The sequence below is a fragment of the Thermobia domestica genome, chromosome 9 (genome assembly GCF_964235325.1).
Source record: "Thermobia domestica chromosome 9, izTheDome1.hap1.1, whole genome shotgun sequence".
Taxonomy (NCBI): domain Eukaryota; kingdom Metazoa; phylum Arthropoda; class Insecta; order Zygentoma; family Lepismatidae; genus Thermobia; species Thermobia domestica.
The window spans coordinates 147,135,429-147,150,425 of record NC_137462.1 but is presented as its reverse complement, the minus strand read 5'-3'; the positions used below and the strand labels follow the sequence as shown (position 1 = coordinate 147,150,425).

The following is a 14,997-nucleotide window of genomic DNA, read 5'->3' as shown; positions in this document are numbered from 1 at the left end:
TCAATCAAGAGGATATATTCGTGAGTGTAAAAAAAATAATCTTTACAGGTCATAACTATTATTGAACAAACGAAAATATATCAACAAAAAATAGAGAGAGAAATCCTAGGTAGTATTAAATTTTAAATAGATAGATAGGTCAGTCGGTATAATTATCTTGCACGAAATTTACTACAGTTAAAGAGTAGATTTCCAGGTAATCTATTGAAAATGCAGAATTGGTCTAAGTTGTTTATTTGCTTAAAAACTTCTACATTGAAATTGAAAAAAATAATTATGTAGGAAGATTCTTCTGTAGTATTTGGTATCTGCAAAATAAAAATTACTATTTTTAGGTTAATACTGAATTTCATGAAGAATACAGAAATGATGGTAGTATAACATATAAATATTAATCATATAACATAACCTCTTATTTTTTAAAATAATTTAAATATTATTATGCTTAAATTGATTACTTTATAAAATTGGCTTAGCGTTTTCAAAAAATGTGGCCAATATCAACATGGAAAATGAATGTGAATATGTGTGTGATTGTGCGATTGTAATTTTTGTTTATTGCATTATTTACTACAATGCATGAAAATTCATATTTTATACGTATTGGATCATGTACAATAATTTTGTATCTGTACCTGTAGATATGTGTCATTTCAAGTATTATTCAAAAAATACTTGTTATTGTAATATTATAATATATTACTGCATGGTCAAGTGGGAGACAAGGCATGGTTAGTCCAAACTTTGCCATGTAAAGTAATACTAAATAAATAAATAAATAAAATATGGAGTTAATTATCTCACTTCTAGACATATACTACAAATGTTTTCTGAACATTCTTTTATACATAAAAATAAAATTTTGGTTTTCGTCTCATAGTAAAATGAATGGTTCTTCCTAAAGCCGAGCCAAATATATAAGTTATCAAAATGCTATGGATAATACCTCTTGGCCGATTCACTGATAACACCATATCAATGGATTTGTTACAAATGAGAGCATTATCGTTGAATGCGAATATCCTTCTCTGCATTTACAAAATAAATTTCCTTAAGTCAATTTGTTATTTTTCTTAATTATAGTACGTTAATTTACAAGAAGCAAGTACACAACGTAGGCTCAGTACGATGTTACAACCACTTGGGCTTTCTAAAGACAAAAATGTTACCTCCACTGGGTGCAATCTAAATTTCCATTTACATGAAAGTAAGTCTCACCCAGAAGAAATTCAGGTATGAGGAATTTGTCTACAAACAATTATTGAAGGAGCTCTAAATGACTTAAAATGTCGTTTTATCCAATATAAACTTCCTAACTTCAAGATATGAAGATTTTTGCCTATCAATGTTCCTCCTAGATACGGCATTGAGCTAACAGATTAACAAACAAAATTTATGTACTCTGAATACTTCCTTTGTAAACTCTGCACCAATTTAAAATACGGAAAAGGTGTCTAATAACTCGGAGATTAAGCATTCTCTTCTTTTTACTCTATACTGTACAATAAAAACAATTGTGAAACTATTCTGCACATTCAAATTAGGTTGATTGATTACTTTGTTTATTTGTTGGTAGATACCTATCTAAATTCGTGACTTTTCCTTTAAAAAAAAAGTCTGCTGTTCATACGCACCACGAAGTTATCAGCTTCTAGTAACATGTCAAGAACCAACGAATCTAAGAATGGCCCGATATGACATGTATTCCGGAAATGAATTCCGGAAGGTATCAATTCCGTTATATCTTCTGTATGATGTAACTCATCGATAGCCAATGACAAGGTCTTGCTTTATGTTGGGAAACAAAATACTACTCTCTAAGATTACTAGACGTCTCAATATGCACTGAACAAATATAGTCTTTGCTTTAAAATTTCAGTGAAGGGCAAAGGAACATTTATAAATGTGTGCGAACAAGCCTTTGAAAAATCCCTTATTCCCACTGCAGTCAGACTAACTTCGAAACAATAGTTTATAAGTATACCAGTAAAATTGTTTTTATGTATTTATTTTATGGAAATTATCAACTGGTAAATTAATGGTCAATTTCACATGAATTTACATGAATTTTGTACTGTCTTTATAATGAAAGTGAGTTTTTTAGATTTATATCAGGGAAACGTCATTCCACTAGCACCCACAACCTAAAGGAAAGACAAAAAGTACATATTTCATAGTTACATTGTGCAAATGGTAAACCAAATACACCCCAGAAAATGAAAGAAAAGGAGAACTATTCTACATCGAAATACTCCTACATTTCAGCAATCACAAATCCAATCTCCGCCAAATTACAAATGATTGAACTGAGTTGCTGATCATATATTTGTGTTGCTACAGTGCATCAGTGTGTCAATCTGTCTTCTTTAAGTCGTAACGTAAGTGGATTTCCCCTTTTATTGAATTATCAAAATTTAAACAAGATAGGATAAGTACTAACTTACATCTTAACTATTAGGTTGTTGCGAATATTAAATTTCAATTCACCACAGGTAAACAAGACTCGTGTTATGTTGTGTAACTGCTTGAGAATTTTATATATGTTTCTCTAAAAGGATCCGTCTCTTGAAACTAGTTTTCTTTAATTGGCTAATGAAACAGTTATTTTGTTTGCCATGTTACTTATATTTAATTATCATACCTGATCCTTCAGGCTATCTACTTTCTTCTAGTGCTTGTATTTTGTCCCATTAGAAGTCCACCCTAGAAGTAAGAAATTATTTACTTTTCATAATTTAAAGTATCGTCTCAAATATAACTACAAAGAGCAAAGCACTGGTATTTCCTGTATTTTTTCAGTTAAAGCCAGTTAGTATACTATATTGACTACGAATTTTTGCATTACTTTCATCACAAAATATAGTAATTAAAGAAAGTATTCTGTACTAAAATGATAATTAAGTTTCTCCAATTACATTATTTGTCACCAAGATAATAAATAGTACTAAATGATATTTTGTTGTCAAGAAACAAAATCATTCTTCATGTTCGGATCTAAAATTGAGATATCCATTTTGTGATTTTACTTAGTTTGTTGTAAGATTAAAATTTATTCACTGACAATTAAGTTTCCGTCGCATGATTGTTAGATCTCATACGAACAATAATGATGACATGAAGTTGATATGATAATACCAGTAAATTAGCGTCATTTTAACACCAATAACTCAATTATGTTATTAGGTCACCAATTTTGCCAGACACTGATTTGGGTAAAATCTCTTACGGTGTGAATATGATACACGTTACACGTTGAACATGACATTTTGCTCTAAACTATGATTAGGATAATCTTCTTGAAATGTAAAGTTTCATACATGGAATTAAAAGAAATTTATACATGGAATTAAAAGAATATTTAAATGGATAAATTTGTAAAATAGTCGTTGAACTAGAGAGTATTATTAAAGTATGCTGATATTAGAGAGTAAGGTCCTGTGATCCCAATATTTTCTGCCAGTTCAAAATTCTGCAATTGCAAAACTCATAACAGTGAGCATTTTAGTTAATATCATTCTAAAGATAACTATTCTACGAAAAGAGTAGAAGAAATGTTTCAAGAACTCAATAGAGGAAGTAAATTTTCAGTTTACCTCCAACATTATGCAGCGTCCCAACTTGCTATAGTCGTCACAGCTATCGCCCACTGAAAATAAATGTTTAAATATATTTAATTGTTTTCGATCAAAAGTAACATAGTACTATCACAATAAAATAACAAATAAAATCACTTATTTTCTTGTTTAGCAGTTTGCAGCAAATGCTAATTTAACACTTGATCCTGTTGCAAATAGTTAATATACATATGAATTAAATACGAGAACCTTTTGTTAAGAACCAAGCCGTAATTTTCAATGTAATAACCTTAATTAACTTACAGATTTATTAGCTCACGGAGTAAGCATACAGGAGCTTATAGGCTATATATATATGTGTGTGTGTGTGTGTATAACTATTTCTTGATAACTACTGGCCGGATCTGAACCAATAAAAATTGCCATATTTGATGACTAAATTAGGCCAGGAATTTCTCAGTTCGGCTTACCGGCTGCGTTCCGCATGCCTAATCTCTATAGAGCCTCTTTTCTTACATATTTTAAAACATTGTTTAGTCCTTCTTATTAGCAAAGCCTTAGTAAAAAAATGTAGAAAATATATTGAACTGTCTTAACATTCTTATTATAAAATTTCGTTTCTTGTTGTCGTTATGTAATGAATTCCTTGTAAATTTGTTTTACTTTTTTCATTCTTTTACAGTTCAATAATAAGTTTATTTCTAACTGTTGACGTTAATAGCAAGTACTAATTATTTTTGTTGAACAAAATATTAATTCCGTAAATGTGAAAATATATATTGATTGGATAGATAGATAGATAGATAGATAGATAGATAGATAGATAGATAGATAGATAGAGAGAGAGAGAGAGAGAGAGAGAGAATAATGGATTGAATAATGGATGTTTGTATACATATTTGTAGGCTAGTAGGCTATATAATTGTACACCAGTATGTTGGCATACTTTTATCTGACTATAAGAAAATGTACCTTAGGATATTTATAATGTTTTTGCTTCACTTCTCTTTAACCAGACCCAGCTGGTATAATGTATAGAGTACATGTTGTAGATTTTTCGTTGTTCTGGTATAAAATTAATATTAAGATAGAAGCTTTTCTTCTGTCACTGAATTCATACAAGAAAACATCTATAACTATCTCTTACCATTTGGGCTGTATGAATATTTAATCGAAAGAAACTCTGAATCGTCTTAAAAATGCAATAAAAAGTTGTTATCTTCTACTTCTTGTTCTATATACGTCATGAAATAATGGACAATCGAAGATCTTAATATACAAAATATGGCAATTATGATAGTAGTTAAATGTATTTACCTTCAATGCTCTGACAATTTTCTTTGACCTTTTCCCATCTTTCCTTAATGATTGGATTTTCCAATTGACTTTGTAATCTCTCTTCTATTTTTTCTACGTTGAGTTTTCCATCCTTAACCTTAGAAACAGGAAATTATGAAAATAAAATTAATACTTTAAGTACTTATTTTTTTACCTGAATTATCCTTGACTATTATTATTATACAAAAATTGAACGCCTTTTACGAAATTTCAAACTCACAAAAAATATCAATACAATTTAAAATATTTTTAACAATTTTAGTCTTGGAAATATTTTGATCACATAGGTATAATCTAATCAGTATCATATAATCTTCAATTTCGAAAGTCTATTTTTTAACATTGCTTTTATATAACTCTTTACTCGAGACTTGGCAAAGATTATTATAGATGCACGATATCGATTAATGGAAGCAAAACTCCAGTAAAGGATTGATATAAATAGTACCATATAGTATCCATATTGAAAGCAACTCTTTCCTGAAGTGAAAATACTCGTATACAATTCTTTCATTTCTACTTAATCGACTAAAAATATTTTGGTAGTGTCAGTACCTTATTTAAAAAAATAATTTTATATTTTATATGATAAATGAGTATGATAAACTAAAATTATACAGAAAGTTTATACGTTATTGCAATCTTACCATTTTGTCCTTCTCCAACATACACTTCTGTAGGCACTATAACGATAAAAATGACTTTTATTTCATTTTATTTTTTTAAATAATAATAAAGTTCGATTTATCAGCAGTTGTTTAAACTAATTTCTTAAATTTGAAGTAGCAAGATTAAACTTTCACATTTGATTAAACAACTAATATTATAATTTTAAACTGCCATAATATTTCTATCTGCCGAACATTGGTAGGTACTTTTACTTTTTAACTCTGATAGCACTAATTAATTACTTCTAGGTTCATTGTCACCACAGTATATCTCAAATACTACGAATCTTCAAGTTAACATTTATAAATGGATTAGAACTCCCGTTAAACACTTACATTAAACAACTAAACTTTTTATTTTTATTTATTTATTTATTTATTGGATGAAAAGATCAAGTACATTTCAATTAAACATTTTCTTGTATGCCTTATATCTGCAAAACTACAATTGTGTAGATAAACACAAACTATCAGTTAACTCAATATGACATGCTTATTCCGTAGAAAATACAAAAATCCATTTAAGGGTCGTTCAAAAAACTTTTGGACCCTGATCCAAAATCCCCTATAGTTCAATCAAATATTTTCTTGTACGCCTTATATCTAGAGAACCACATGTAGTGTAGATAAACTCAAACTATCACTTAACTCAGTATGATGTGCTTATTTCGTGGAAAATACGAAAACTCGATTTTGGGGCCCTCATAAACTTTGCGGCCCCTGATCGAAAAAGTAATTATTGGCGAAGATTGCAATCTTTAGATGTATTTTTTGATCATTCCTTAAATTCTTGGCCAAGATCGCAATCTCTTGATCCATCTTTTGGATCATTCCTAAAATACTTGTTATTTTTATTTATTTATTTATATATTTTAGTATTGCATTTTCTCCATTTTATTTCTCTGAATATCTCAGGACACATGAATAACAAATTATATTCTTACCTTTAATTTTTCACATTCTTGTCCAGTTTCGAAGTACTGTTTCAGCATTTCTACAAAATGACAAAGTATTTTGTATTATGGAAAGGTAATAATATTTTAAGACCTTACAAGCAATGTACAGAACAAGGCACTCAAACTTCGCCCAGAGAACATATAATAGAAAAGAGACATTTTGCATCCGCCTTGACAGATTATGCCTTCCGAGGATATTGGTGCCTTTCTCTGATATTGTGACTGTTTGGGACCGTCGTGAAACAGGGTAGCAAACCGTGAAAAGGAAAAGATACATTCGTAAAGAAATGTAAGCTAGAATAGGGCTGGCCTTTCCCATCCGTACGCACCTTGTTTCAGATAGTATTGTTTAAACAAACGTAGGCCGAAATGTCTCTTGTGCACACGAAACAACAAGAAAATTGAACAAGAAACGTAAAATCGGTGTCCAGGAGTGAGCTTCAATCACAGGCAGGTCGCGTTTTTGATCACCAATCCAAGATTATATGTCCTATACTCCGGAGTGAGGTGCCGAATTGCTGTTCCATAAGAGGTAGTCCTTAGTCCTTTGTAGATTATGTATTCTCCAAACGAGTGATCGTATCGTGGGTTGCAATTGTGGTTTTCACTGTTCCAACCGAAATCCCAATATCCTCGGAAGGCATAATCTGTCAAGGTGGTTGCACTTCCATGCACAGACACTGTTGCAGTTACTTGTCGCGTACAATTTATCGTGGAGTCTTGTCCTATTATTCTGTTCTTCGAATACACGTTTGTTTTGCCCAAGTCTTCTACACTTCGTCCCGTCCATACCATCATACAAATGTTTTTCGCGGTTACATCATTGGTTTTCCTTTTGCATTTTACCTTACATTGATATATCATACACCCCGCTTCTCATTTCAATACCTTACGCTATATCGAAGATGGTGGCTTTTAAGATGGCCGCCAAGTCAGTGTTATAGCATATCAAATATCTTGATATCCTGGTGCTGCCAATCCTTTCCGTTTCCGACATAAACGGGTATCTTGCGACGTTTACCTTATATCATATTGTCGCGTGGTGCGTTATGTTGCGGAGCATATCTCCGGTGTTTCTGGATGGGGGCAGCTCTAATTTTGCATTTTTTTTTTTTTTTGTTCTTTTCTATTATATGTTCTCTGGGTGAAGTTTGAGTCGGATCTGATCGTGCCTTGTTCTGTACGTTGCTTGTTAGTGAAAATTTAAAATTGCATATGGAAGCTGTTCTCTTTAAAACATTACATTAAAAAGAAATATTTACTTGTAAAGTTTAACACATTCTAAACTAACTTAAAGCACGCAATAATATCTGTTCCGTTGTTGTTCTATAATCGTGAAAAAGTGATCATATTAGTGGATAGAAAACATTAGAGTATCACAAAATTGAATTCCAAACGCGAAAGACGATTCAAGTGAGTCTAACTGAAACAAAACATTTAATGCAAAATTTTGGTTGATAATCTAAATGTAAAAGTTTAGTGCTTGTCTTCCTGTAATAATAATAATTGTTCTATAACATTAAGAATTTATCTTGGTATTTCCTCCTCAAGAAGTACTCATTTTATAATAAAAAAAAATCTTAAGAGTTACATTACTGTAAAGGCCATGAAGTCATGTTGACAATAAAATGGCCGTAAAGGTATCAATTCCGACTGTGCAAGTTTCATTAGGCAAAGCAGTAAGTGTTTTCTCAGAGACGTGTGTGAAAATCAAAGTGAATTGTGTGACATGTTAGGTTTTATTATTCAGTAAGATTCGATTCAGCATTAATATATTAAAAGAGTTTGAATCATATTATTTAAGGCACAGATGCTAAAAGTCCATTCTCCTTTATTTTACTTAAGATTTTTATATAATAACAAGGTATAATTGACTTTATATCACAAATTTCATTTCATCTATTTTAGGTACTTTACACACCAACATCCAAGTATGTTTAATGCACTCTCATCAAGCGAAGATCTCTAGCTACTATATGGGAATAATTGTATGCCATCCTCGCTTATCTGGTAGCTGCTGTGTGTCTTTGATGCATGAAGTCTTATCTTGGATTCCCAGTGGAAGAGCATTAAATGCATTACTGTGTTTAAACCCCATCTTAAACTATAGATCCATATAGTGCGCGTAAGTGATGTCAAGTTTCAGCTACAAAGAAGAACTAAATTTACAACGAATTTCTCTTACCTTCTGTTACACCATTTTCTTCTCTGCACTTTTCCCAAAGCTCGTGCAATTCGGCTAGATCATTCGTTTCTTCTGCCTGAAAAAAACAATAATAAAACATTTTTTCGATATAACAATATAATGTACGGAATAGTATCATGATCATTACCGAACAAACAGTTTCAGAAAAAAAATGGAAACATTCCTAAGGTGGACATAAAGACAGTAAGGGAAACAAATAAAGAATTCTTAGCAAAATTTTAGGAAGGAAAAATTAAGCTAGAAATATGCACAGAAGACAAACTGATTTGGATTTATGTGAAAAGTAATTTAGTATTAATATTTTTTTGTAAAGTGTCGACTTATTCATGACTAATAGATATCGGACTTGCATTATTGTGGGACACCCAGGCTGAATTTTGGGTAGAATCTCATGTAGATCTAACACATTCAGTAAATTCTTGTCTGCTTCCTTTCAGAATTCCCTGGGGCTTCCGGATGTCAGTTGGAATCTGCCGGTCTGTCAAAATACCCACTTCGTCACCAAAGAGAAGGTGAGCTTGTTTACACACCAATCGTGTGCTAACTGCTGATGTTGGTAGATTCGAGTTCGCTAGAGGAGTTTCCTCCACCACTAAATATCACTGGGAAAGATTCTGGCTACAGCGTTTCCCGCAATTGGTGTGACCAACTCCCGCAATTAGTGTGATACTTGTGCTCAATGTTACAAACCATCAGTATTGAGCTTCTACAACATTTCCAATGCAATGAACTCCCGATTTGAAAACATAAGACGCCATCCAGAGGTATGGAGACTGCCCGAGGTAAGTAAAAGGTTTGTAGATAGCAAGCTAACTATATAGATTATTGTTTCATATAGCTCCAGTGAATACTAAACTGCACACTATCAAACCAAGCTTTTGTACAAAGTACAAGGGAAAATGTACACTGGAATTGAAAGTTAAGACATGAGTAAGCTAATGGAAAATACATTGTATAGTGAAAGTAGATAAGGTTAATAGAAAGAGATTAGCAGTATTATGTAATTTTTTAAAGCATCTAAAAGTTAGAGCAATGATAGTAAAATTTTGTACCGTAGTTCTTACTTTAGTAAGAGTACATAATCATTTTTAGTTTTTAAATATAATAAACATAATCGATGCGGAGTAAATTCCACATACTTTAGCGTAAAGATCCGGCAAGTCGGAACAATATATACCGTTGATACGGCTAGTTTTTAAGAGATTAGTTCTGTGAATAAAAGATCACGCATCGGATGGCCACGTGTACTAAATGAAAACGTTGTGAGCATTAGACACACCTTCACACTAAGTTGCCATACTATGTCCACGTAACATCTGGCTCCCAAGATCAGGTAACTTTAGTCCCTGCGATAAGTTTCTCTTATGACGTATGAACAGATTTTGGTCAACATAGCCGTAACATATGCTTGAATTTGTGCTATAGTTACTGCTATGAAATCAAATTGGATGCAGTGATCACATATTGATTCGTGTGTGGAAGATTAAGGTATTGTGTAAGTGTATATGTTGGACGATACGTAGTTGCTCCATTAAATTCTAGTACCTTCATATAGTGTATCGTATAAACACTTTGAGAGCTTGCCTATCGATTTGCATAAAATAAATAGCTTCCTTACGGCGGAACGTTGTTTTGTTTATTTGTAATTACCTTCATACAGTAAATTATACATAGCACTGCTGTCGTGCTTTTTCTTCAAATTTATGTAGAGAAATTAAGTTTTAAAATACTAGTAATAGCACGTCTTCTATTATCTGACCAGAGGGCATAACCTTTAACCAGAAGGTGGAGTGAAAATGAATTTAAACTTTATTTATTTGTAACACCTAACAAACTTCTCTTGTACTAGTCGGTAGCAATTATAATGAAAACAGCAATAATAACTCCTGAATTTCAAGTTTTAAAGGTTATCCAGCAGTTGTCTAAGAAACAACCTTAATATGCTAACCTATATCTAAGAACTACGTTAACTTGAAGTATCATAGTACTAGAAGCATTATTAATTCATAGGATTGATATTTATTAGAGGCAATCATGATTTATGTAAAAGTGGGGAAATCATTGTCTGAAATTCTACTCCTAAAATGTTATTATTTACGTGTTGAGAATATTCAGATCTTAGTACATCTGCTGCAACTCTATCCATCACGACTCTGGAACTTACTAGAGCAATAATAAACACTTCTTATCAGTGTATACACACTTATTTATTAAAAACTAAATTCCAGTGTAACGGTTTCGACAACTTAACGTTGTCTTCATCAGACACTAACTGAAAGAGATATCTTAGAGCATAGACATTTATACTAAAAGTGAAAGTACTCAAATTCATTGCATGGGAAGCCACCTGAGTCTTACTTCCCTGTTCGTCATCTGTTGGCCACCTGATCTTACTTAATTACCCCTCCACCTCTCTTTATCTTTTCCAAACATCTGTAACACACCTGTTGTTTATACTTCACCAGTTGCCTTAAAACTTTCTCTTAATCTTCCTTTGATGCCAATTAGATATAAGGGAAGTCCGGGGAATAGGACTCAGGTGGCTTTCCATGCAAACAATGAATTTGAGTACTTTCACTTTTAGTATAAATGTCTATGCCCTAAGATATCTCTTTCAGTTAGTGTCTGATGAAGACAACGTTAAATTGTCGAAAACGTTACACTGGAATTTAGTTTTTAATAAATAAGTGTGTATACTCTGGATAGAAGTGTTTATTATTCCTACATTTACTGATAATATTAATAGAGGTATTATTAAATTATAAGTTTACTTTATCTATAAACTCAATACTACTTCTATTACAATATATGTTTGTTGATTTTTAAAAAAATATATTTAATGGTTTTTTAATATATACTTTAGGGTACGGAGAAACGTTGCGGTTATTCCTTATTATATGTATTATCTGTCAGGAAAGTAAATGTACACCTGTTTTTCGAGTCTGGCATTCCTGCTCTCCATCCGTGGAGAGTATGAGAATTAAATCAATCAAATGTTTACTGAGGGGCAAAAAGAAAAGTTTAATCTGAATAAGACATTGCAGAGGGACACAAGCTGTGAATACGAATAGTGCATAGTGTAAATAAAGGACGACACCGAAAGAGAAAACCAGACACAGCTGTTGAACTTAGAAAAAAGAGTAAAAATTGTTGAAGTGGGAACATAAAACACAAATACAACAAATACGCCGAAAACTAAACATTCACCATGCCATGATCTTGGTGTAGTGGTTAAGATGCTGGCTTACAAATGCAAAGGTCGCCAGTTCGAATCTTCGGTGAGGACATTTTTAAAAATTTTTGTTTATAATATACTATGCAGCTCATGAGAGGTGGTAAAAGAGATCGTATTTAGTCTTTCGTAGCAATTATTATTAGTAAGGTTTAGTACTGATAATACTTTTTGTTTTGTTTTTGTCTTTTTGTCTTGATAAAAGTAAAAAGAAAAACATGGAAGTAGATCATACTCATGGTTATTAAAAATACAATTTCTACATGCCTTACGCCTCCCGACCACGTTTCTACGTTAGCAAGTAAGAGGTTTGTGTTTAGGTTAGGCTGGTCATTACGTTTTGCAAAGGGGCCCGATTTAGCTCTGACGCACCACAGGTGCGAGAAGGGAGCAAAACACTTTTTCTCTCTCCCTCTGTGTGTCTGTTTATCTATCTATCTGTATACATATATAACGCTGTTTGTGAATGCCGTAACCACCCTAATTTTCAGCGGATTGAGATGAAACTTGGCACAAACATTAATTGTTGAAATATCTTCAGTTCGTTAACCAGAATAATCAGACGAAAATGTTCAAAATGGCGGCCCTTTAAACTCGTAAAAACTTCCAAGGGAACCAAATTTCGCCCATAAATGGGTATTCAGAATGTTTGAATAACTTTTCCTCTTTTACTGAAATATTTGTGTGCAGAGACTTATTGAAATATTGGACCCGATTAATCGCATAAAGAATGTTCACGCCCTTTTCGCTACGGTCAGTTTTTTTTTTTTTTTTTTTTTGCAAGAGGGGGTTATTTTCGTAGTGATGATAAGATGATTGCTAGTGATGATATGAAATTACACATTGAAAGTGAAGTAACTTGTGAAACGTGTTATTTGAAAGAATCATATAATAAATGTGCTTTCCTCTAACACAGAGAGAGCGTGAATGGCGAGGAGTGTTATTTGATTTGCTTTTTAGTAACACATTGCATTCCAAATAAAGGTAGGCAACATTAGTGGTAAGTAAAACAATAATAATAATAATAATAATAATAATAATAATAATAATAATAATAATAATAATAATAATAATAGGTGTTGTTTGTGGCAAGGCAATATCTTCCTCAATTCTTCTTCAAACGTAATGATTGTAACGCCATATCTCCCTTACAAACAAAATATTAGCAATTTATATCGAAAGAACGGGAAACTGTTGACTGATGGGAGCAACGTTGGACAGTATGCACTCATAGTACTCAGAAAAATAAGCGATTTCAATGAAAAATGAACGAAGAGTCATTGCCGTGGGTAGTCATGGAGCCAAGCAGAGCCCTCTTTAGGCAAAATGTCGATAACTTATATCGAGAGAACAGGAGGTGATAGTGAGATGGGACCAACGTTGGACAACGTGGACCCATAAGGCGCATCGAAAAAATTAGGGGGACGGGCGCCAGCCAGCCTTACTTATTTCCACATAATAATATAAAATTATATTGTCGAAATACACACACGAGTTAGCTAATAATATTTCATATTATTATTATTATTATTATTATTATTATTATTATTATTATTATTATTATTATTATTATTATTATCATCGACAGCGTCTTTTCATTACGTGTGCATGTTTGACGTGAAGCCAAAGAGAAGATCCATCATTCATAGAAAGAATAAGAATAGCCAGTTACTTTAATTGCGAACGACGGCGAAAAATACGAAAAGAGACAACCTTAGCGAAAAGAAACAATACTTTCTCTCAAATGGATAAAAAAATAAAGCCGAGATAGATTCGAACTCGCATGGACGGCGCGAATAGTCAGTTCAGTGTCCACTTTTTTTTTAACTGACTCACCGAATGTGTTTTAGTAACTTACTTATTGCTAATTTTATTTGCTTCTCTCGTTTAACTTGCTTTTTCTAATAACTTATAACGACAGGGACACGAACACAGAAACATCGAGGACAGTTAAAAATCATAGATGCTCTCCCACCGGGAATCGAACCCGGGACACCATGCACCAAAGGCGCATGTGCTAGCCACTAGACCAGCCGGCGGGGCACTGCTCACTCTCTGTGTCGTTAGGGATTACGACCACTGTATTGCCAGCTATCACTTCTGAGGGTTGTATACTATGATCACATGTTTCTTCTTTCCTGGAAGAGTTAAACCTACATTCTATGTAATACATGAAATATTTAGACCTACATGCTCTTCATATAATGTAATAAAAGGTCATGCTGGGAATAAGAAAAAGAACATTCCTTGGACAAAACAGAAACTATTGGCATCAGAAATAATTATCTACGAGGCATGCGCAGTAGTATATTTCAGAATAGTTACTGTTTAGTTCAGTAAACGAAGAAAGGGGTATAAAAAAGCAAATATGTCGAGTCAACGAGATCGACCAGAGTTGACAGAGGCGGAGTAGTAATACAACAACTTGGTTAAATTGATAATTGGTTCTTTATTCTGTAGTAGATCGTATCACTCTTTACGGGAGAGTAGAGAAAGACTTAAACGCTGTTATATAGTAAGCATTAGTAACACGATCATACAGACACAAATGGATGTAACTGTGAGTACTACAACTTGGATTTAACGAAAGCCGTTTAGATATTCAGTGGTTTGCAGGGTTGTATAAGACACAAAAAGATAAGACACAATACAATTCTTCATACCTCAGCTTCCAGTAACTAGATACATGCAATTTCAGGATAGATACTGAAACTGCTGTCGGATTTTAATACATGATGTATTGCAGGATACAAAATGCTTTGCATTACTTGTTTGTTTGTAGACAGCTACTAGCTTAGTGTTCTGAAAGGTTGTGTATAAACTAGAGATAGCCAATTCCGGAATTATTACTTTCCGGACTCCCGAAAGTAAAACCGGACAAATTCCGGAATTCGGAAAATTCCGATTTTGAAATAATTCCGGAATTCGGAAAATTCCGATCTTGGAATAATTCGGAATTCGGAATAATCCGGAATTTAGAAATTTCTGATTTCGTTTACATTCCGGAATTCGGAACAATCCG

General features: G+C 32.6%; 1 protein-coding gene across 1 annotated transcript in view; it reads right to left on the bottom strand.

Moving 5' to 3' along the window:
• Positions 1–2,638: 2,638 nt before the first annotated feature.
• The window catches only part of LOC145694162 (general odorant-binding protein 56h-like), a 40,383-nt gene continuing 28,024 nt past the window's right edge, over positions 2,639–14,997 (bottom strand). The window contains exons 2-7 of the mRNA XM_081770279.1: positions 8,723–8,798; positions 6,526–6,575; positions 5,561–5,596; positions 4,893–5,010; positions 3,594–3,646; positions 2,639–2,703 (exon numbers count right to left, since the gene is read on the bottom strand). Of these exons, the coding sequence (XP_081626405.1) occupies positions 2,659–2,703; positions 3,594–3,646; positions 4,893–5,010; positions 5,561–5,596; positions 6,526–6,575; positions 8,723–8,798 (378 nt within the window). The 3' untranslated portion in view covers positions 2,639–2,658. The remainder of the gene's footprint in view (positions 2,704–3,593; positions 3,647–4,892; positions 5,011–5,560; positions 5,597–6,525; positions 6,576–8,722; positions 8,799–14,997) is intronic.